We start from the raw sequence: 23,804 nt of genomic DNA, 5'->3' as shown, positions 1-23,804 counted from the left end.
AAATTTGGACAGCTTGTAGAATTTGTCATTTGTAGGTGTCAATTGTTGTGTTTAACCCGTAGACCCAATATTCACCCTCTAGTCCTCTAAAATGGGTGAGTTTTTTAAACAGTGTCGGAATTAAATAAAATTTGGACAGCTTGTAGAATTTGCTATTTATAGGTGTCGATTGTTGTGTTTTGCTATATTTTGCCACTATTTACCCCTTCTTTCCTATAAATAGAACACTAAATAGGACAATGTGTGAATTGAATTAGATTAGCATAGTTTAAATCAGGGGTGTCCAACCTTTTTGGCCAAAGGGCCACATGCGGTTTACGAATGATTGCGCGGGCCACTTATTGTTACTGGCTAACTGCTAATTGGAATCTTAGAAATAGCTGTCTTATAAATTCTAATTAAAATCCTCACACCGAAATTCTAATCTTAGAAATGTGTATTATCCTCGTTTACAGTTATAAGAACAATAAACACACCAAGGTATAGTTAAGTCAACAAAGTTTTTCCCTCACGTCAACATTTTAATGTGAAATTTGCCACTGTTTTTCTCTAACAAGTTTGGCAATATTCGGCGAGATGGACGATGGAGCAATGCGAAAATTACTGATCTCGCAGGAGATTTAAAGTCACATGTCAACCTTTCTTAAAAAGTTCTGTTAGCGTTACATGCTTTTTGTTTCCTGTTTGGCATAATATATATCACTGCAGACTGTGGAAGATGTTTTACTGCTAAATGCGTTTTGTGCGAGTCTCTGATACCAGATGTATTTCAATGTACCAAGAAACATTACTGACTGACTCTTGAAGCCTGAGTCAGATTGTGACGTAACAATACGAAAATTGTGATGCGTAACAATGCGGATTGTGACACAATAAAAGTAACTTGAACAGTTGTGTATTACTGCCATATTAACAAAGAAATAAATCAAACAATAAATGCCAATTTTTTAGAATGAAAGTTCGCCATAAATCACGTAGGCGATTAAGTTGCCAATATGAGTCATTTCAAAAAATACTATGCGGGCCACTCAGAACCTTCTGGCGGGCCACATGCCCTGGTTTAAATGGTTAATATCATGATTATTTAAGCCAAGAACTTACCACAGTGTTTTTTAAAACACCAAACTGACTGATGTTTATCTCTTGAAATGCATTGTTTTTTTGGCGTGTGTGGGGGACCCAATATAAAATAAGTGTATCGAATATATTAATGTTTCAAAATAGGTTATAGTGTATGTACAATGGCAATATGTGCTGAGCTACCCTTCTAGTTCATATTGTTGGCACACAATATGCATACAAAAAGTCTAACACATATAGTTATTAGGCTGGAAATACTCTTTTCAGTACCACAAAATCTGTTTAGAGTAGTTTGAAAATAAAAACTCTGGTGATTATAAAAACAATTCAAATTTGTGGAGGAGGGTTGTCAGTTCCATTGGGTTGCTCAGATGGGTCAAGGAATAAAATGGTTGAAAACACTTATTTAGTATTATTTTGCATTGATTTTTAAACAACTTAAAATTCGTAAAATTTAACTTGAAAAATAGTGTGACTCGTGTGTGATGGAATGTGCTGAATTCTTTTTGGTAGAAGTTAAAACAAGATTTTCAAAATCTTTTGATAATTTTCATTGTACTAGTTACAATCAATGATGATCTGAAAATGAAATGGTTTGGTTCTGGTGTTTAGCTTTTGATGATGACAGTAAAAATGTGTGAGCAGTACAGGATGATTTTTCATAATTTTTAGAGCCTCAAGTTGAAAAATAAACAGCTATTACAAGAAAAAACATCATCTTTGAAAGCCAAAAAAGAAGCAGCCCAAGAATTTTTTTTCATGCCACTTGTAAATGATAAAAAAGGTAAGTATTAATTAAGCATGTACAATTTAACTTTAAAACAAACAAAGTACATATTTATTAGTGAGTAAATATATTTTGATAAGTGACACTGCACCAAACCTCACAATAATAAACATTACAGGCTGCATGAAACCAAAAAGCTTTTTAAATTTGTATAGATTTTATAGTAAATCTTATAGAAAAACAACAAAACTGCATTGCAGTATAAAGCATTGTAGATTGTAGAAAAACTTAATAAACTTTCCTAATAATAATTAATATACATCATTGTATTTTTAGAGGTATCTGGAGTTGTGGAAGAAACTGATGAACAAGAGGAAAAGGTTATGTAAATGCTGAGCTAGTTAGGTTTAAATCCAAACATATCAATATTTTAGCAGATTGCTGATGACTTACAACAAACAGAAAAGGTATTACAACCAACTGCAGGTATGAGTTGAATTTTACACAATTAATTATTGGACCCCTGAAGGGGGACCATCTTCATTTCATTTTTTTCTTTTTTGCCGTGAAGTTTGTCCATACACTTTTGCCCTGAAATCTTTGGGGAATTTGGATGGAACTTTCACAGATGGTAGATATAGCCATGTAGATGTGCAATTTCTTTTGTTTGATGGGATAGCCTCAGCATTTACCCCTCTAGCCCCCTAAAATGGGTGAAATTTTGCACAATATCCAAATTGGATAAAATTTGGACAGATTGTTCACTTTGCCATAAGTAGCTGTCGATAGTTGTGTTTCATGCAATTATCAGTCTTCTAAAATTTAGAATCTAAATTAATGTTGCAATTTACTTTCCTTTAATGCATGGCAAGTACAGAATTGAATTGAATCACTGTGTAGCTCCAATATTTATTCCACTACCCCTCTAAAATGGGTAAATTTTTGAAACGATGTGCGAATTGGATGAAATGTTGGCAGTTTGTTCATTGTGCCATTGTTAGTTGTGTTTTACCATCTAGCCCCAATATTTACCCCATCAGCATCCTAAAATAGGTTGAATTTTTTAAACAAAGTCCGAATTGGACACCATTTGGACAGGTTGTTTATTTTGCCATTTATAGGTGTCGATTGTTGTGTTTCACCTTGTAAAATGGGTGCAATGTCAGAACTATATGAAACTTGGACCAAGATAGAATACATTATCCATCGATGTGTTTTACCCTGCAAGCCAAGGTGTGCTCCCTTTACCCTATTAACCCCTAAAGATGGTGTAATTTCAAACATTGGCCGAGTTGGTTGAAATTTTAACAGTTTGTGCAATATGTCATTTTAAAGTGTCAATTATCACATTTTACTCTGCAGTCCAAAAAGGCTTGGACAGTTTGTAGAATATGCCATTTTGAGGTTTTAATTGTTGATTGTTAAGTTATTTTGCAAAAAGTTGAATGGGATTTGTGTAGTTTGTATCTCATACAGCATGGCTATTTCTGCAGACTTTTTTATCGCCAAGTTTAAACTCATACCACCAAGACTTATCATAGTTATTTCGTAAATGGCATTGTATACAACTTTACATTTGTGGCGTCCCAAGTTTCTGCTTGCAGAAACAAAACTTTTCTTTGGTTGGTTAAAATGTTAACATTTATATTTTTAAAACTGGAAGTAATAATGATATGTGTTTTGTGTGTTCAGAGAAAAATGATGAATCTGATGCAATCGTCGAACCGTTGGTATGTATCCATTTCACTTTTGGTAAATTTGCAGGTGCCACCACATTTTCATTGTACCTTTTTTGCAGCAGGTTGTTCATGTGCTTTTGTTATTAAATCTTTGGCTACCTATTTGTCCTCAAAAGCATTTTTACACATTTTGCATTCTTCTGGTCACCTCAGCAAAGGGGGCCCATTTCAAAATAGGTCATAGTGTATGTGCAATGGCAAAATGTTCTAAGCCACTGTTATTGTGGTTATTATGCGTCCCGTTCCCTCAAGGGTTTGTTTGATGCATTTGGTCAAGATTCAATGCTTTAAATGTATCAAATAAAATCTACACACATGTAAGTTAGTTATCCAAAGTTGATCCTCCCTAATGCTTGCAGAAACAATCATCTCTTAGTATGTCTAATGGTGTATATAATTATTGTTAACTATCATATTGACCAGTGGTCTTTAACCTGTGCCTAAACCGAATAGTTGCAACCCAAATCTATGTAAAACATAAGTTGTCCAACCTATTGTTACGCGATAGAGCCCCATGAATAACATATTGTGTCCAAAATAATACAGCGGGTACAGAAAAAAGTACAAAAAATTACTGATTTTTGCAAACTGGTGAGCTTTAACGTGAATTAGATTGACCAAATTAAGTAAAACTTTTGCTGCCAACATTTGAGGGTAATAGTGCATTCTGAATTCTAATATTTAAAGTCTACTTGAAAATTAAGCGGGCAAGTTTTTTTTTTTTCTCTCGGAAAAAAATGGGGTCACATGTAAACGCTGATTTTATTTCATTTTAAAGTGGGGTCGCTTTTAAAAAACAGTTGAAGACCACTGAAATAGACTACCCGTGTTTTACTGAAACCATGTTTAATGTTTATTGGTTACTTTCTAATTTTATGCAGCAATGATTACCAAACGAGTATGGTCCTTAACAAATTGTTGCACCTGTGCAAACATTTGGCAAAAAATGATGCTGTCTTTAATTGGAACAAAGAACTTTGAGTCACTAAAATCATAAATAAAAGTCGTTAAGAGCTTACTGCCCACTTGAAAAGTGCACGGCAGGTTGCAGTCCAACACAGGTAACAACCATTACGCTACAACATGGATTTTCATTTGGCAGAATTACTATTTTTTGAAATTGGTTTGGCCATGTCCCAAATAAAGCAACTTTTTGGATGTAGAAAATTTTTGATGGCAAAAACTAAACTTTCAATGAACTGGGTGTTTGTTATGGGTCCCCTTCCATGAACGCGATTTCATGTACAACGGGAGATCACTGCTTGGCTCATGAACGGGCATTTTACGAGGTGGTCTTTTTTATGATTAGATCAGCGCAGTAATGCTATGTGGTTTTATTAAGTTAGCACACATATTTTCAGCTTTAGCGAACGTTTTGTATTTTAGAAGTGATTAAAACTTTTTTGTAAATTTCAGGCAAACGTTGTTGATTAACATGAAGGTAAAAAATACATGTTTTCCAAAGATGCAATAAAAAGTCATTAAACGGTCATTGGTAAGTTGGCCGCCTTATGACGACTGAAGGTCAACTTGTAGGAAACCCAGAACACAGTTAAGAATGATTTTTTGTCACAACATAGCTTCTTTAATTTTTACACATATGCTCCAGAAACAATACATAAGTTAAATATAGATTAGGAGAAAAGTTAATGTTAATCACTAAGGACTGCGTGCTATTAAAAACCATGTCAAAGGATCTTTAAACGATCGTTCGGCGACTACATCGCAGTAGGCTACTGAAGAACTATTATACGAGAATAAATGATGAAAAAATGCGGACAAAACTTTTTTAAAGTTGGGTTAATGCTTTCTAATAATTTGTCAATAAGAATCTAAAAATAACCGCAACATTTGTTTTCCGTAAATCCGCACAAACACGCATGTGGGGACCCATTCGTTTTTGTTTGCAAAAACAATCATATGTGCAGATCAATGGTGTGTATAGTTAATTGGCAAATATCATTTAGAATATATAAAATGGAAGAATATCAGAAAGCCACTTTTCTAGTTTTTCATTCAATGAACTGGGTGTTTGTTTTTCATACTTTTTATTTGTTTTTGGTCAGTGTGGCATATTATTCAGCCTAAAGGGTAACAAAAAGCATGTTGGCAGGCTGCACTTTGCCAAACCTTACATAGTGTATCTTTGCTGTAGAAAACAAATACATCTGGAAAAATATCACCAGGTGACTTCACTGCACACCAAAAGGAGCAGCCAGGTTTAGGTGGTTGTTTCCATGTACTATAACTGGCAACACGGACATACATAATTGTATTTTTTAGATGAGCAATTTGAAGCTCTGAAATCCATGGACAAAGTTAAGAGACAAGTGGATATTGTTGTAAGTGGGGACATTAATACACAATAACACTCCTTATTTTACAAAGTAAATGATTAATTAAGAAGCAAATGCTTCTGACTCAAAATCAGTAGACACTGGGTTGGTATATTCGAGATATATATTTCACCTATTCAGGCATTGTCAGTCTCTAAAAACTGCAAACAATGAAGGTAAATTAAAAGAGAACAAGCATTATGCTTGTGTGCTCGTGTGCTCGTGTAGACTGTGTTAACCAAACTAGATAAAAATGCTTTTAGTGTTTTAAGTTTTTTACTATTTTATTTTGTATGCTTTTACATCTGTTCTCTTTTAATTTACCTTTGTTGTTTGCAGTTTTTAGAGACTGACGATGCCTGAATAGGTGAAATATATATCTCGAATATACCAACCCAGTGTCTACTGATTTTGAGTCAGAAGCATTTGCTTCTTAATTAATCATTTACTGAAAGAGTTTTGACTCAGTGATCGTGGATATTAACATGCCTACTATTAGAGGGACAGATCCTGTGAATAGCGTTTATGTTATTTTACAAAGCTTTTAATTTTAACCTTTTAGGTAAACGTTGAAAAAGGTCAAATACGATTTATTTTAATTTGATTGAAACAGTGATTAAAATTTAAAAGGATTGTCTGAAAGACATGTGATTCCCCAAAAATTATCATGGTTTTGCAGGAGGACACAATAGATGTTGATTCCTTACTTAAATCTGATGACATAACACAGCTTCTTGATGAAACAGAAGGTATTGATTGTATACAGTAAACAGTTGTTTTGGGCACAATAACACAAATGTCAGAATTATTGACAAAAAAATGTTTGAGGTTTTCTGTTTGCCATTTTCAATCTGTAATATTTCATGTAGTACATTATGTTAAAACACAAAAAAAAATTTTATGTACCAAATAAATCAAGTTAAAAGTAAGCCAAAAAACTTTGTTTGTTGTTGTGTAATTTTCACTCATTTTTTCAAGCAGATGACAACATGAAGCCATCATCAGAAGATGCAAATTATGTGGGTTCTAATTTGCTGTGTGCTGTACAATACAATAATTGTGCAAAGTTGCCTTTTACAGGATTCAGAGGAAACTAGTTTTGTATCGATGAAAACAGAGGTTGCTGCTGTTGCACTAATGATTGATGGAGGTTTGTAACTTCCATTTATCGTATAGTTTAAACCAAAGTTCTCTTAATAATGACCCATAGGCACATTTTTTAGATCCTGATTTAGGTGTTGAAAATCATAGAAAACCAATTTACTCCACAGTTGATGTTTTTATAGTGGAACATTGATGGAAATAATATAAGTTCATTTTAAAATTGTTTTAAAAGCTTTTCTCATGTGTTAAGTTTTTTGAACTTTTGCAATATTGCCTAATTTCAACAAAGTTAAAGCTGTTTCATGACAAACAATAATTGTTTGCCCCATAATACAAGGTTGGGCCACGCATATGTTATTTTATGAAAGGTAAAATGGAACACTTCTGTAAAAAAACTAAATTATCAGGTCAATTATTTGGATATAATCAGACAACAAAACATGTTGCAAATATCTTCTTCCATTCTGTATCATGCCATATACTTCATGCATTGCTAGTTTGTTACCTTGTTTTGCAGATTCTGAATCTGCATCAATGGCTAACACATCGGAAAAAGATGTGTCGGTAGGATATATTGTATTAATAAATTTTGTTTTAGAACTAGTCGTGTATTTAGTGGACTTAAATTTCCCCCCTTAAAAACAGGTTAAATTTATAGGAATTCAATAATAATACATGCTCTACGGCCTACATATTTACTAATACAGGATTTTCAAAAAGGTTGAAAATATTAGGCAATACTTAAATTTATAAAACTGCTATTCTACTAGTTATGGGCCCCCCTACTTGAAAGGGACACATGTTGATTTCCCTATGTTTTTTTGTTTTGTTTTTCTCCCTTCGAAGTTTGTCCGTGCAGTTTTGGCATGAAATTTTTGATCGATTTGGATAAAAATTTTACAGATGGAAGATATAGTTGTGTAGATGTGCCATCTGCTTCGTTTGACTTGCTAACCCCAGCATTAACCCCACTGGTCTCCAAAGTGTTAAATATCTTTTTATGCCACTGTGCACCACAAACAAAAGGTTTCTGTGGTGTAATAGTGTAATAAAGGCGACAAAACATATGTTACTTATGCCGATGTTTACACGTTAGGTATTTGTGCACATTATGGCTAAAAGTGTTAACAGCGTTGTGACCTATGAAAAATTAAAGGTTGTTGCTCAAAACTCCTCTAGTGGTTGAAATTTTGAACGTTGGTGAACCGGGCTGAAAATTTAAAGGCTTTTGGGTCATTGTGGATTAGCATTTTTTTAATTTACGCATTGAAGCCTATTAGTTACCCCACTATTAACCCCCAAAATGGGTGGAATTTGTAAGTGAATTTTAAATTAAATGAAATTTTAACAGATTTTATGGGTCCCCTTCCCTGAAGCGGACACGTTTGATTTTACTGGATTTCTTATTTTTTTCCTGCAGTTTGTCCACCTTTTTTGCCATGAAATGTTTGAAAGATTGGGATGAAACTTTTACAGATGGTGGATATAGTTATGTAGATGTGCCATCTGCTTCATTTATCATGAGAACCCCAGTATTTACCCCACTAGCCCCCTAAATTTAAATGTTGTTGCAGCGCACTACAAACGAAAGGCTTCTGTGGTGTTATAAAGGCAACCACATATGTTACTTGTGTTTGTGGATTGCATGGTGAACATGTTTGCAGATAGCAGTTAGAGGGTTGTTCACAGCCTTATGACTTCACAAGTCGTTATACTTGAACACTGTCAGAATCGGCTGAAATTTGGATAGCTTGTAGTAAATGTCATTTAGAGAAGCTGATTGTTGTGTTAAACCCTGTAGACCCAATATTTACCCCACTAGCCTTCTAAAATGGGTGGGTTTTTTAAACAGTGTCACAATTGTAGGAAATTTGGTTAGCTAGGCCATTCAATATGCCATATATTAGTGTTGATTGTTGTGTTTTACTTCTTTGTTTTAAAATAGAACAGTAATTGTTTTAACATAGGTAAACTTTAAACAATGTCTGAATTGAATCCGATTTGTATAGTTTGCACTTTTGTTTAAGCCCAATACCGATCACAGAGTTTTACCTTACAACACCAAACTTTCTTATGGTTATCTCTTGAAATGCAGTATTTACAACTTTGCATGTGTGGGGACCCATGGGTTTCTGCCTGCAGAAACAATTAACATTTCAAAAAAGACTGTGGCTAATATGGGACCCAATATAAGATAAGTGTAGGAATTATATTACCGTTTGTTAATAGGATTTAGTGTATGTGCAATGGCAAAATGAATGTGTGCTAAGCCACTTTTCTAGTTAGAATATGCCATTTTTATAGGTCCCTTCCCTGAAGAGGACACATATTGATTTTTGTCGATTTGTTGTTTGTTTGTTTTTCTTCCCAAAGTTTGTTCGACTCGTTTTGCCATGAAATGTTGGATGGATTTGGATGAAACTTACACATGTGGTAGATATAGTTATGTAGATGTGCATCCCACTTTGTTGGTCTTGATAACCCCAGTATTTACTCCGCTAGCCTCCTAAAATGGGTGAGTTTTTAAACATTGTCGGAATTGGCTGAAATTTGGATATCTTGTAGAATATGCCATTTGTATGTGTCGATTGTTGTGTCAACCCTGTAGCCCCCACAATGAAAGGTTTCTGTGTTGTAATAGTGTTTATAAGGGCAACCAGACATATGTTATTTGTATTTGTGCATTGCTTGGTGGGCATTTTTGCGTGGTGGTTTATGGTAGTTAGGGGGTTGTCAACAGCCTTATGATGTCACAAGCATTAATGGCTGTTGCTCAAAACGCCTCCAGTAGTCAAAAGTTTAAACATTGGCTGATTGAGACAAAATTTTACAGGACTATTAAATCCCCCCTTAAATGGATGAGGTTTTTAAGCTGTGTTGGAATTGAATGAAATTTGGGTAGCTTGTAAAGTTTGCAACTTATATGAGCTGATTGTTGTGTTCAACCTTGTAGCCCCAACATTTACCTCACTAGCCCTCTAAAATGAGAGATTTTTTTAACAATATTCAAAATAAATTATATTTGGACAGCTTGTAGAATTTGCTATTTGTAGGTGTTGACAGTTGTGTTTTACTCTATTTTGCTACTATTTACCCTTTCTTTCCTTTCAAATAGAACGTTTAATAGGACAAACTTTAAACAATGTCTGAACTGAATCAGATTTGAATAGTTTGTACTTGTAATACTGTGATTGTTTCTGCCCAGTGTCGATCACTGTGTTTGACAACTCCAAACTTTACCATGGTTATCTGAATGCCTAATTTTAAACTTTGTATGTGTGGGGACCCATGAGTTTGTATGGGATCCATAAGTTACATATCAGGAATATATTAACATTTAGAAATAGGTTATAGTGCACGGGTGGCCAAACTGCGGCTCCCGCTGGGGGAAGCGGGAATGTTTCACATGCATTTCCCCATCTTGCAGTTGTTTGACCAGATGATAAAACAATGTATTCTATCCCGTATTAACAATATACTGACTGTTCATAATAACCAATTTACATTCTGAAAACCGACAAGAACATTATTGTACAGAAGCGTGCTAGCTTGTGCATTGTTGTCAAATATATTGTCAGATTGAAGCTGTAAGTCAAGGCTGACATTAAAAGCATTTTACATTTGTATTGCGGCTTATACTAGCAATAAATGCAAAGTTTAAACCTGTGTGTCTTATCTGTCAAGCTTCGGTCAATCATTACAAAACTACCAACTTGAAATGTCATTACGAAGCTAAACACAGCAATAGCTTTCCCATCATATCAGCCTAAATTCAAACACCTTGCAGCCCAGGTGGAGACTCACAGTATCACCACACTACAATAATCATTATTTGATAGCGACTACACGTCATTGTGTGTGAATAAATTCACTTTTGATTTTTTTCGTTGAGGCTCTTTTAAAACTAAGTTTTGTGATATGCGGCTCAAGCATGAAGCAGGTCTGTCCACCCCTGTTATAGTGTATGTGCAATGGCAACATGTACTTAGCCACCCTTCTAGTTAGGTGTTGGTTAAGTTTTTTCCCCATAAACATAAACAGGTGAATTTTGTGCTAAACGGCGATAAACTTCATCATGGTTACCTTAAGATGTTAAATAATTTATCATGATGGTCAAGATGTTAAATAGTGTCCGAATGTCTCAAAATGGACTGCAGTTTGAGGCAATGTGGTTGAGATTTCATTCTTTTGGTTCTAGAACTTCCAAAATATATCACTCTATAATGCATTTTTTAAACAATGTTTAAATCAAATGTTATTTACACAAATTGTAAAAGATGTCATTTTAACTTGCAAATTGTCGTGCTTAACAAAACTCTAATGAGATTCGGACAGTTTGTGGAATATACCAGTGTGGCTTCGCAAATGTTGCGTCACCCTGCAGCCCTTCATTTACCATATTCATCTCCTAAAACAAAAATTTCAAAACATTGTCGAAATTCAAGAAATTTAGACAATTATACCTCATATAACTTGATAAGGATAGCAGTTTTTCTCGTATGACATGACTAACTCAGGCTACAAAGCATTTACATGGTAATATGTGCAAAGCCATCATTTTAGTTTAAATTGTACATCACCAAAGTTAAAAGTATTTTTTTGTCTTTTTCTTAGAATGTTAAAACGAAAAGACCCAAAACAGCAGAAAAACGTGAGGTAGACCAGCAACTGCAAAAAAGTCGCAAAATGGTAGGTGTTTCAAATCAGGGTTCATAGAAACTAATTATGGGTCCCCTTCCCTGAAGGGGACACATTGATTTTACTCAAATTGTTTGTTTGTTTTCTTTTTCTTTCTTTCTTTTTCTTCTCCCCAAAGTTTGTCCGACTCGTTTTTCCATCAAATCCTTGATGGATTTGGATGAAATTTACACAGATGGTAGATGTAGTTATGTAGATGTGCATCCCACTTTGTTTTTGTTGATAACCCCAGTATTTACCCCGCTAGCTCCCTAAAATGGGTTATTTTTTCCCCGAAGTTTGTCCGACTTGTTTTTCCATCAAATGTTTGATGGATTTGGCTGAAATTTACACAGATGGTAGATGTGCATCCCACTTTGTTTTTGTTGTAACCCCAGTATTTACCCCGCTAGCCCCCTAAAATGTTTTTTTTTTTCCCAAAGTTTGTCTGACTCATTTTGTCATCAAATACTTGATGGATGTGGCTGAAACTTATACAGATGGTAGATATAGTTGTGTAGATGTGCATCCTACTTTGTTTGTCCGGATAACCCTAGTATTTACCCCGCTAGCCCCCTAAAAGGGGTGAGTTTGTAAACAATGTAAGAATTAGCTAAAATTTGGATAGCTTGTAAAGTATGCCAATTATAGGTGTCGATTGTTCTGTTCAACCCTGTAGCCCTAACATTTACCCCACAAGCCCCCAAAGTGTAAAACGTATGTGTATGTTACTGGGCAACACAAACAAAAGATTTCTGTGACACAATAGTCTTACAAGGGCAACCAGTTGTATGTTACTCGTTTGCGACTTTGTGGGTTGCTTGGTGGACGTTATTGCGCCATTGCAGCTCGGGGGTTGTTAACAGCCCTTTGACGTCAGAAACATTAACAGTTGTTGCTCAAAACACCTCTAGTGGTTGAAATTTTAAACAGTGGCAGATTGGACTGAAATTTTGCAGGACTATTGATTGAGTAATTGTGGTTTCTTACTTTTAAGTTCGTGTGTGTTGAACCTCCATTAGTTATCCTACTATCCCCCTAAACTGAGTTTTTTAATTTAAATAGTTTGTACTCCATATAGCATATTTAAATATGCACAGTACCAATCACTGTGTTTGTCTTCACAATACCAAACTTGCTCATTGTTATCTATTGAAATGCATTATCTACAACTTTGCATGTGTGGGGACCCATGAGTTTTTGCTCGCAGAAACAACCAAGGTTATAAAAGACAGTGGATGATATGGGACCCAGTATAAAATATGTAAAGGAAGTATATTAATCTTTTAAAATAGGGTATAGTGTATGTGCAAGGGCAATATGTGCTAAGCCACCCTTCTAGTTTTTTTTTATCAACACAATTTTTATAATAATATTTTTGTGTGGTACTTAAAATGTTTCTTGGTTGTAAAACTTTTGAAGTTATGGTTGGGAATGCAAACGTTTATGTTGTAGAAACACACAGGTGATTAGAAATAAGCTGTATTTGCGCAGCAATGCCATGTCGTTTTATCAAGTTATCACGCGCATTTTCAGTTTTGGCGAAGGTTTCACATCTAGGACGTGATTTAAACGCAATAAACATGGTTCGGCTTCCTATATGTCAAGCAAAGCTTTGTTGATCAACATAAGGATGAAAAAATAAACTTGACTTTTTCGAAAGCGGCGATAAATGATTTTTAAGTTCTCGTTGTTAGCCTGGCCAGGGCATGATCACGGTTCACTAATGGTCAACTTGTAGGTATTATAAACACAGTTAAGAATGATTTTTCGTTATAATGTAGCTTCTAGATTTTTGACAGATCATTTCAAGAATCAATACTTAAGTCATGTATAAATTAGGCAAAAAGGTATTATTGAACACTGCGTGCTATTGAAAACGGTGTCAAAAGGTCATTAAACGGTGCCTTGATAGGTTACTACAGGTCAATGGTACTCGTTTTGCAAAACAAAGTTAAGTGAAAAACAATTTGTTATGTATACCTTGGAGCAAATGGCTTTTTAATTTATAATGTCTGTAATACAACTGTTAAAGCTTTCTAGAAAACTGTGTTTAAAAACTGACCTTGGACAACAATATCAAGGTCAAAGCAAGAGATTGAATTGAAAGTATTCTTCCGTTATTATGGGTCCCCTTCCCTGAAGGGGACACATCTTGATTTCACTCTGTTTTTTTCCTTTTTTTTTTTTTTTTTTTCGTTTCTATGCACTTTTCGAAGCGTTTCTATGCACTTTTGGCATGAACTCTTTGGTGGATTTGGATGAAACTTTCACAGATGGTAGATATAGTTATGTAGATGTGCCATCTGCTTCGTTTGAGTTAATAACCCCAGTATTTACCCCGCTAGCCCCCAAAAAGTAAAACGTTTTTGCATGTTGCTGCGCACCACAAACGAAAAAATTCTGTGGAGTAGCAGTATAGTAAAGGTACCAGAGACTATGCTGCTTGTGTTTTTGCATTACTTGGAGGGCGTTTTTGCACATGCCAGTCAGAGGGGTGATTACAGCCTTATGACGTCACATGTGTTAACAAATGTTGCTAAAAACACCTCTAGTGGCCAGAAATGTAAACATTGGCCGATTTGGATAAAAATTTACACGACTGTTGATTGGGTCATTGTAATTTCATATTTTTTACTTTTGGGTGTAGAACCCCATTAGTTGCCCCACTAACCCCCTAAAATGGGTGAGGTTTTTAAATGGTGTCGGAATTAGATGAAATTTTGACAGCTTGTAGAACTTGTCATTTATAGGTGTCAATTGTTGTGTTTAACCCTGTAGCCCCAATATTTACCCCTCTAGCCCCCTAAAATTGGTGAATGTTTTAAACAATGTCCGAATTGGATAAAATTTCAACAGTTTATAGAGTGTGCCATTTATAGTTGTCCATTGGTTTGTTCAACCCTTTGACCCCAACATTTACCCCACTAGCCCCCAAAATGGGTCAATTTTTTAAACAATGTCTGAAATGAATAAAATTTAGACAGCTTCTGGAGTGTGCCACTTATGGGTGTCGATTGTTGTTTTACCCTGTAGCACTATCATTTACGCCACCACCACCTACAATCAGGTGCAATTTTAAAAGGAGCTGATTGTTGTGTTTAGCCTTTTTTCTCAGACAGAGAAAAACCTTGTATGAATGGAATGAATATTCATAACTATGAGAAAGTTGGTTGTTGTCAGATAAAACACAGTGACCGGTACCGAGCGTAAATAAATATGCTATTTGGATGAATGGAATGAAATTTGAATAGTTTGTAGTCCATACAGCATATTTATTTATGTTCAGTACCAGTCACTGTATTTTACCTTACAACAACTTTCTCATAGTTATCTCTTGAAATGCATTATTTACAACTTTGCATGTGTGGGGACCCATGAGTTTCTGCCTGCAGAAACAACCAATGTTATAAAGACAGTAGATAATATGGGACCCATTATAAAATAAGTGTAGGAAATATAGTATTGTTTTAAAGTATGTTATAATGTATATGCAATGGCAATATGTGCTAAGCCACCCTTCTAGTTTTTTACTAGTTTTGTAATCACATGACAATAATGATGCAAACAGAATGCGGACAAAACTTTTTTAAAGTTGGGTTAATGCTTTCAAATAATTTGTCCTTAAGATTTAAAAAATAACCGCAAATTTGTTTACTGTAAATCTGCACAAACACACGTGTGGGGACCCATTCTTTTTTGTTTGCAAAAACAATCATATGTGTAGATCAAATGATGTGTATAGTAAATTGGTAAATACGATATAGAATATATAACATATAAGTATATTAGAAAGCCACCTTTCTAGTTTTAAAATTCCAAGATACAACAGCCCTGTTGTATGTTAAATATCAATAAAGCATAATAATTATGCTATAGTGTAAATACGCTTAGAATGTTTAAGCCAAGGGTGGGCAACAGGCGACCCACGGGCCTAGTGTGGCCCTTACCAACACTCCATGGCAAGAAAAAAGCAAATCCTTTAAAATTGTCTCCCAAGTTGCTGTAGATAACAAGAATAATGCAAACCAGCGTCTCCTAACCCGTGGGCCATGCAGCAGTTTGCAAGTGGGCCAACCTTCGATTTTGACGGATCGCATGAAACTCATATTTTAATTACCTGGTCCTAGACCGAATCTTCTATTCGCACTAGATATTTATTGCCTAACTTCACCGAATGTGACGTAACAATTTCTTTTCCTAGTAAAGAATTATTTTGTTGTGAAAGCCAGTGCTGCGGCGTAACTTACTTGCACCTAATATTTTAAAGTTAATTTTGCAAAGTTGATGGTGAACATTTTCTTACGTTGTAGGCTACATGAACAACAGAAAAACAATTGTGTGGCCCTCGCTTGATTTCCGAAAATGCTTATGTGGCCCACCGACGAAAAATGTTGCGTACCCCTGGTTTAAGCTTTCAGTATGGTAAAATCTCAAGTTTGCAAATCAGAGTTTGTCTGTAAGGGCCTTACCTGACAGCAAGACGCCCATTAAAACCTGTATGCCCGAAGGCGTGGCCAAGTTGTAAACGGAGACTGTTTGAAACGCGTCGCTCAGAGACAATTGGTGACTCGCCCTCAGGCGTGGTCGCGAGATCGGACCCACGCCTCTAAACGCGGTCTAAAAATTCAAATTCGAGGCATCTCATTTTCCGATACCCTCTAACTTTATTTGTTTACATGCGCCGCACATTGCCTATGTCGTCAATCAATAAACGTTAATACCACATAAAGCAAAAAAAAAACGAAAAACACCAGTTTTATGAATATTTGATTACAGTTGGTCGAGTTAAAGAAACAGAACGATGCATATTCCAAACAAATACAGTCACTCGAGCGGCAAATTAAATCTGTTGGTCCAACAACAGGAAGTTCGGCTGGCGGTGTTGACAAAGACAAAAAGAGAATGGAAAAGCAAGTTAAGGTATCGAATTGATTATTAGGGTCAAAGTTTTATTGGTTCTTCAAATCACCATATTAGTACTTTTCACACATGGATCTATTTCATTCTTATATGTTAATGTCGCCACACACTCTTGTTATAATACGCCCGTTATCGCTTAATGACTGCGCATATCATAGCATGGTACTGGTTGGCTGTGATCTGAACGGTCGCTGGTACGGAACATCTCACGCCTCAAGCAGCGTCGGCTGACACCAGGTTGATTTTAGCTAAAGGCAAAACTATTACCTTTGAACGAACGAGCAACACTTCCGGGAAGAGGTGTTGGCCCCGTTCACGTCCCACTCATTACCTGGCAGTTACGATAGGATGTCAAAATTTATGCTTTGGCGTTTAAATAGATGTTGTTACGCGCCATTCATTTTTGACCAGATATGTTAAATATGTAATGCATACCTTTGGTTGTTTTATACTGTCAAAAAAAAATCCTCCGAACAAAAAATTGAAGTCCACCTTTGTATTGTAAGATGTAAGTCATTCCTGTTTAAATCAAGGGTATAAATGTGCACAAAGATGCCTTGGGCATAAATTATGTTCATTTTTCGGTCAACTGTTAAATATTTCGAACGTGTTTTTTATATTCTCGCCAAACATTGCAAGGATTTGGAAAAAAAGCTTGATTTCGAAATCAAAAAGCTGGAAAAAATGAAAATGTCCAACACTGATTTACAAGGCAACCTACAAGCATCCTCTAAGGAATTGGCTGACCTAAAAAAAAAACTTACAGCCCAAGAGCAAGAAGTAAGCGTTTCAGTTACCTACCTTACTTTGTTGTCAAACAAATACGTTGCTTTAGTGTGCACATCTTCGCGAATCTGCTGGTGCCGGAGTGGTGGCACTACAGCAGGTGCCCGTATTACATAGCGAAGTCAAAGATTTAACAAATATGAACAAAGTCCTTACAGAAAACTATAACTCCGAAAGAATCTTAAGAAAAAAGTACTACAACATGGTTGAAGACATGAAAGGTTTTTACACTTTTTTCCAGATTTTAATAAGGAGTAATTTTTCCCATGTTACTATTTTGCAATACTGTGTAGGAAAAATTCGCGTATATTGCCGTGTACGTCCGTTGAGCTCCACTGAAAAACAAAACAAAAACAAAAGCGCTGTGTTTTCCCCTGATGATTACACGGTAAAAGTCGAGCAAGCCCGGGGAGATATGAAAGAGTTTCAATTTGATCAAATATTTACAGAGTCTAATAGTCAAGAAGACATTTTCGAGGATACAAACAGGTTTTAAATGTTTTTTTTAAAACGTGTGTGGATTTTTCTGTAGTCTTTTGTTTAAAGTCTGGTCCAGTCAGCGGTGGACGGATACAACGTGTGTATATTTGCATACGGGCAAACCGGCTCTGGAAAAACGTACACCATGATTGGCGACAAGGAACAAAAAAATCCTGGTATTGCTCCTCGAGCATTCAGAAGAATTTTTGATCTGATAAAAGCAAACCAACAGAAGTTTCATTTTCAGGTTATTTCATTATTGTTTTTTGCAACAGGTTTTTTTTTCTTTTAATGTTTTTTAATAAGCTGCGGACAGGCGAACGCAAAATGTGGTAAAACTACCTTCTAAACACGTCGTTGGGCGTGTAATCGTGACACCGGCGGACAATGACGTGAAAGAAAGAAGGTTTTCGTGTCATGAATACAAGATAATAGGTAGTAAACTATGGGTTCTCGTTGCGGAGTAGCACAGCACCCTCTAAACGAGGCAAATATCGCCCGGGGCCAGGTCGCCACAGCAAATATAAGGCAAGGCAGTGGTGTTCGAAATCATTCTCATCGTTGGTATTGAGCGCTTACCTGGGGACAAGAAAGAAGTCACAAAGAAAGGAAAACAGCAAAATAAGGTAATAGTTGATTAATTTAACTTGTTTGCAATACTGCTTTATATTCGTATGTTAAAACCAATTTAAAGTTTAAACTATTTCTATGTTTAAAAAATATATAATTGTCTGCTAAAATGGTACGTACGTTAGTAATATTCTTGTTAAAATTAATGTAAGCTTTAATAAAAATGTATTTATATTTCAGCGAATCAATAACAATGAAGACGTTTATATGTATGTTGAGCTTAGTATGCTTAGCCGCAGCCATACCAATGTCAGCAGATAACTGGACTGCAGACCAAATTGAAATGCTTGCGGATTTATCAGAAAACCTCCAAAGATATAAACAGAGAACCAGTAACGTAACCGATGAGCCAACTGACTTAAAATCTGGCCGAGGTAAGAAAGCCCTAATTTTTTGCTGTACTAATGTACTAAAAATCCTGTACTCCACACCATCCAGTATTAAAAACGGATGTAAAACACCTAAATGGGACGAATTGGGCTACAGTTGATACGATACCAGTGATGTTATAAAATTGTTATTTTGCTTTTCTCAATCCATTTATTCGAAACCGCTTTTACTTAATTAAACCAATTCAAACCGCTGAACCCATTACTTTTAACAAAAGCGTATTTTTATTGTAAAACGTGGTTTTTGTCGTTTTGTAGGTTGCCTTGTCAAATCCGATTGCTACGAAGATGAATTTTGTGCCGACACCCCTGGTATCGTAAATACCCTTACTTCGATGTTCAACCATCAGAATGAAAACTCAAGGCTTGTAGTCAAGGCCAACATTCGCGGAAAAGAATGTTCGACTACACCAAACAACTACATGAAAAGAATCAACAAGGGCAACGTGTTACGACTATGGAACGAGTCTGTTGAAGAAATCCGCGCAATTCTTGGTGCTTCCAAAATGTCCGACTATGGTATTGATATGCCAAGCATTATCGACGTTCAGTTTACAGACATTACGGAACCAGTTCTAAGAACAACAGGTTAGTTGCACCTTAAGTTGATATTGTTGTTATTGTGCAAAAAAATAATTTTTTGTCATTCGACAGCTGTGGACCAAAACAACCAGTTTCTGCCCCTTTTCCTTATTTTGGCGCTTCGTGGGGACTCTGGCACCGATGACCGAACAAACCTTTTGGTCCTTCTTTCATTATTCCAACAGCAACAATTTGGTGGAACTGGAAGCATAAACACTCTTTCAAACCCCTTTCTTCTATACTCACTTCTGGGAAGTGGTAGCACCGGCTCATCGGATATTTTGCTTTACTCTTTTCTCATGAATCCTACAGGCATTACTACGACCCCAGGACAAGCGGGTGATCTTCCGGTGGGATCCAACAGTTTTTTCTCTAATCCCCTTATCCTTTATAGTTTACTTAATAACGAAGGTTCAGACAACAACCTCCTGTTGCTTCTGTTTATGTCTGGTGGTCTTGGAGGTACTACAGGAGGTGTCGGTGGAGGAGTTGGTGGTATTAACCAACTTTTGCCATTGTTGCTTTTGAGCAACAGCAGCAGTCTTGGTGGTGGTGACCTGTCAAGCATCTTGCCTCTTCTTTTGCTGAGTGGTGGCGGCCTTGGAGGCATTGGCGGAGATCCGTCCGGAGGAGGAATCAATTCTTTAATTCCTCTGCTGCTACTTGATTCAGACATTTTGGGAGGATCCAGCAACGACAACATTCTACCACTGCTTCTCCTTTCATCAGGTGGACTCGGCGGTACAGGAACCGGGGCTGGCACTGGTCTTGAAAGCATTCTGCCACTTCTCCTTCTCAGCAACAGCTCCCTAGGAGGCGGAAGTGGTGGTATCGACAGCCTCTTGCCACTTCTCCTCCTTAGTGGTGGTGGTTTGACTGGTGGTCTACCAGGTGGTGTTCCAGGTCAAGGTGGAATCAACTCATTACTTCCTCTCCTTCTTCTTTCCGAAAATGGCTTGGGAGGATCCAGCAGCGACAACATTCTACCACTGCTTCTCCTTTCATCAGGTGGACTCGGCGGTACAGGAACCGGGGCTGGCACTGGTCTTGAAAGCATTCTGCCACTTCTCCTTCTCAGCAACAGCTCCCTAGGAGGCGGAAGTGGTGGTATCGACAGCCTCTTGCCACTTCTCCTCCTTAGTGGTGGTGGTTTGACTGGTGGTCTACCAGGTGGTGTTCCAGGTCAAGGTGGAATCAACTCATTACTTCCTCTCCTTCTTCTTTCCGAAAATGGCTTGGGTGGTGGTGACAACAACATTCTTCTTCTTTCATTGCTTTCCCAGGGTGCCACTGGTGGAATTACAGGTGGTGGTTCTGGAATCGAAAGCATTCTTCCTCTGCTTCTTCTTTCCAACTCATCTCTCGGAGGAAGTGGTGACCTTAACGACATTCTTCCGCTGTTACTTCTATCTGGAGGAGGTTTAGGTGGTGGAACTATCGATCCAAGCACTGGACTACCAGTCCAATCACGTAAGAAACATTTATTTATTTATTTTGAAGTCTTTTAAATAAATTATCGTTTGTACTATAGTATCAGCTAATCGTGTTTATTTTGATCGTGATTGTCCATTTTTGTAGTCGCCTGACGTAATACTTTTTTTTACAGCAATTACACAACTGTTGCCTCTCCTTCTACTCCGTCAAAACTCCGGGACCACCGACAACACCCTGCTTTTGTTCATCTTGATGTTCTCACAACAGTCATTCCCAACCCCAGTATCAAATCTCTATGGTTAATTTCAGTGCTTTTTCGCGCTATGTTTAACTGTCCCCATCTGTTCCTTGCTAGATACAAGTAACATTATTTTTATTTTAATTGAAGTTCGCCTTCACTCGGCTCCATAAGCTGTTGAATGATGCGAAATAATTTATGTACGTCATGCCTCCAGTGTTATCGTCGCGCGCCGCCAAAACCCAGACCTATAGGGTACAATGCAAATGCTAATGAATATTGGCAATGCGGAGGGATATGGTTACGGCGATAGTATTGTTATTGTTCGTTTTATGTGATTTCCGATTGAGGCGATTAGTATTTTTTTATTGTTTGTTTCTTTTGCTTTGAAGTAATAAAATAGATATATTTTGCACTATTGGATTGCGTGAAGTCTGTTGTTGTGAGACAGCCAGATGCTAAAAATTGGGATAAAGTGGGGTACAATGGGACACTTTTGCAGAAACCATTTCAGCTTCGTTAACATTGAAAATTTTCGACCCTAACTTTATCTATCTACAACACAAATCACCCGAAATCGAATGGGTATGGTTTGTCCTATGGGTCGGGTAAAATGAGGTCCTCTTATATTGGACTACAATTCCGCATATTAATAGGAACGTACACCACAATACCAACTATATTTATTGCATTTAAAAAAGCACTAGTTAAAAAAAACTATAAAAAAATACCAAAAAACACTTTTCTCCAAAGTTATGTTACAACAACAAAATTAAAAGCTTGGCAGCAACTATACCAGTCAAAACTCTTTCATTTGTAAAAGCATAGATTATAAATCTGTGTTAGTTATGGGTTCCCTTCCCTGAAGGGGACGCATCTTGATTTCACCCAGTTTTTTCTTTTCTCCGCCGAAGTTTGTCCATGCACTTTTGGCATCAAATCTTTGATGGATTTGGATGAAACTTTCACAGATGGTAGATATGGTCATGCAGATGTGTGCTCTGCTTCGTTTGACTCGATAACCCCAGTATTTACCCCGCTAGACCCCAAAGTGTAAAACGTTTTTGTATGTTGTTGCACACCACAAACGAAAGATTTCTGTGGTGTAACAGTATAATAAAGGCTACAGAATATACTGTACTTGTGTTTGTGCATTACTTGGTGGCCGGTTTTGCACATGCCAGTCAGAGGGGTATTAACAGCCTTATGACGTCAGAAGCGTGTTGCTAATAGCACCTCTGGTGGTTAGAATTTCAAACATTGTCCGATTTGGATAAAAAATTACATGACTGTTGAGTGGGTCATTGTGATTTTATATTTTATACTTTTGGGTATCGAACCCCATCAGTTACCCCACTAACCCCCTAAAATGTAAGTTATTTTCACCCGGAATTAAATGAAATTTGGACAGCTTATAGAATTTGTCATTATGGTTCCCCTTCCCTGAAGGGGACACATATTGATTTTACTCAAAATGTTTGTTTTTTTTCTTCTACCCAAAGTTTGTCCGACTCGTTTTTCCATTAAATGTTTGATGGATTTGGCTGAAATTTACACAGATGGTAGATATAGTTATGTAGATGTGCATCCCACTTTGTTTTTGTTGATAACCCCAGTATTTACCCCGCTAGCCCCCTAAAATGGGTTATTTTCTTCCCAAAGTTTGTCCGACTCGTTTTTCCATCAAATGTTTGATGGATTTGGCTGAAATTTACACAGATGGTAGATATAGTTATGTAGATGTGCACCCCACTTTGTTTTTGTTGATAACCCCAGTATTTACCCCGCTCGCCCCCTAAACTGGGTGTTTTTACCCAAAGTTTGTCCGACTCGTTTTTCCATCAAATGTTTGATGGATTTGGCTGAAATTTACACAGATGGTAGATATATTCATGCAGATGTGCATCCCACTTTGTTTTTGTTGATAACCCCAGTATTTACCCCGCTAGCCCGCTAAAATGGGTGAGTTTTTAAACAGTGTCAGAATTGGCTGAAATTTGGATTTCTTGTATAGTATGCCATTTATAGGTGTCGATTGTTGTGTTCAACCCTTTAGTCGTAACATTTACCCCACAAGCCCCCAAAGTGTAAAATGTATTTGTATGTTCCTGGGCACCACAAACGAAAGATTTCTTTGGTGCAATAGTGTTACAAGGGCAACCAGTTGTATGTTGCTGGTTGGTGGGTTGCTTGGTGGTCGTTTTTGCGCCATGGCAGTTAGGGGCTTGTTAACAGCCCTATGACGTCAGAAACATTAACGGTTGTTGCTCAAAATGCCTGTAATGGGTCAGTTTTTTAAAACGTTAAATAGGACATACTTCAAACATTATCTGGGAAGAATCTAATTTTATAGTTTGTATTCTACATAGTATTATTATTTAAGCCCAGTGCCGATCACTGTGTTTTACCTTACAACAACTGACTTTCTCATGGTTATCTCTTGAATTGCATTATTTTCAACTTTGCATGTGTGGGGACCCATGAGTTTTTGCCTGCAGAAACGACTAAAGTTATAAAAGACGGTGACTAATATGGGACCCAATACAAAATAAGCATAGGAAATATATTTATGTTTTAAAATAGGTTATAGTGTATATGCAAGGGCAATATGTGCTAAGCCACCCTTCTAGTTTATAGTTATCGATTGTTATGTTCAACCCTGTTGCCCCAACTTTTACC

General features: G+C 36.6%; 2 protein-coding genes across 5 annotated transcripts in view; both read left to right on the top strand.

Moving 5' to 3' along the window:
- The window catches only part of LOC145238498 (uncharacterized), a 64,303-nt gene that overhangs the window by 34,502 nt on the left and 5,997 nt on the right, over positions 1–23,804 (top strand). For 2 of the 4 annotated variants that reach the window (XM_080101688.1, XM_080101691.1), the window contains exons 5-20: positions 1,753–1,864; positions 2,144–2,187; positions 2,245–2,293; positions 3,500–3,537; positions 5,702–5,771; positions 5,830–5,888; positions 6,562–6,631; positions 6,861–6,901; positions 6,963–7,032; positions 7,504–7,550; positions 11,601–11,675; positions 16,443–16,586; positions 17,226–17,366; positions 17,422–17,593; positions 17,666–17,861; positions 17,919–18,099. In XM_080101688.1, coding sequence (XP_079957814.1) covers positions 1,753–1,864; positions 2,144–2,187; positions 2,245–2,293; positions 3,500–3,537; positions 5,702–5,771; positions 5,830–5,888; positions 6,562–6,631; positions 6,861–6,901; positions 6,963–7,032; positions 7,504–7,550; positions 11,601–11,675; positions 16,443–16,586; positions 17,226–17,366; positions 17,422–17,593; positions 17,666–17,861; positions 17,919–18,099 — 1,509 coding nt within the window. The remainder of the gene's footprint in view (positions 1–1,752; positions 1,865–2,143; positions 2,188–2,244; positions 2,294–3,499; positions 3,538–5,701; positions 5,772–5,829; positions 5,889–6,561; positions 6,632–6,860; positions 6,902–6,962; positions 7,033–7,503; positions 7,551–11,600; positions 11,676–16,442; positions 16,587–17,225; positions 17,367–17,421; positions 17,594–17,665; positions 17,862–17,918; positions 18,100–23,804) is intronic. The other 2 variants (XM_080101690.1, XM_080101689.1) reach the window with 2 other exon arrangements.
- LOC145238500 (uncharacterized) lies at positions 18,272–21,543 on the top strand. Its single transcript, XM_080101692.1, has 5 exons — positions 18,272–18,478; positions 18,663–18,856; positions 19,130–19,459; positions 19,526–20,923; positions 21,060–21,543. Exons 2-5 carry the CDS (start codon positions 18,676–18,678, stop codon positions 21,188–21,190), a joined length of 2,040 nt encoding a protein of 679 aa, XP_079957818.1. The 5' UTR covers positions 18,272–18,478; positions 18,663–18,675; the 3' UTR covers positions 21,191–21,543.

The sequence above is a fragment of the Phallusia mammillata genome, chromosome 7, assembly GCF_965637545.1.
Source record: "Phallusia mammillata chromosome 7, kaPhaMamm4.hap1.1, whole genome shotgun sequence".
Taxonomy (NCBI): Eukaryota; Metazoa; Chordata; class Ascidiacea; order Phlebobranchia; family Ascidiidae; genus Phallusia; species Phallusia mammillata.
This window is presented reverse-complemented; position numbering and strand designations above follow the sequence as displayed.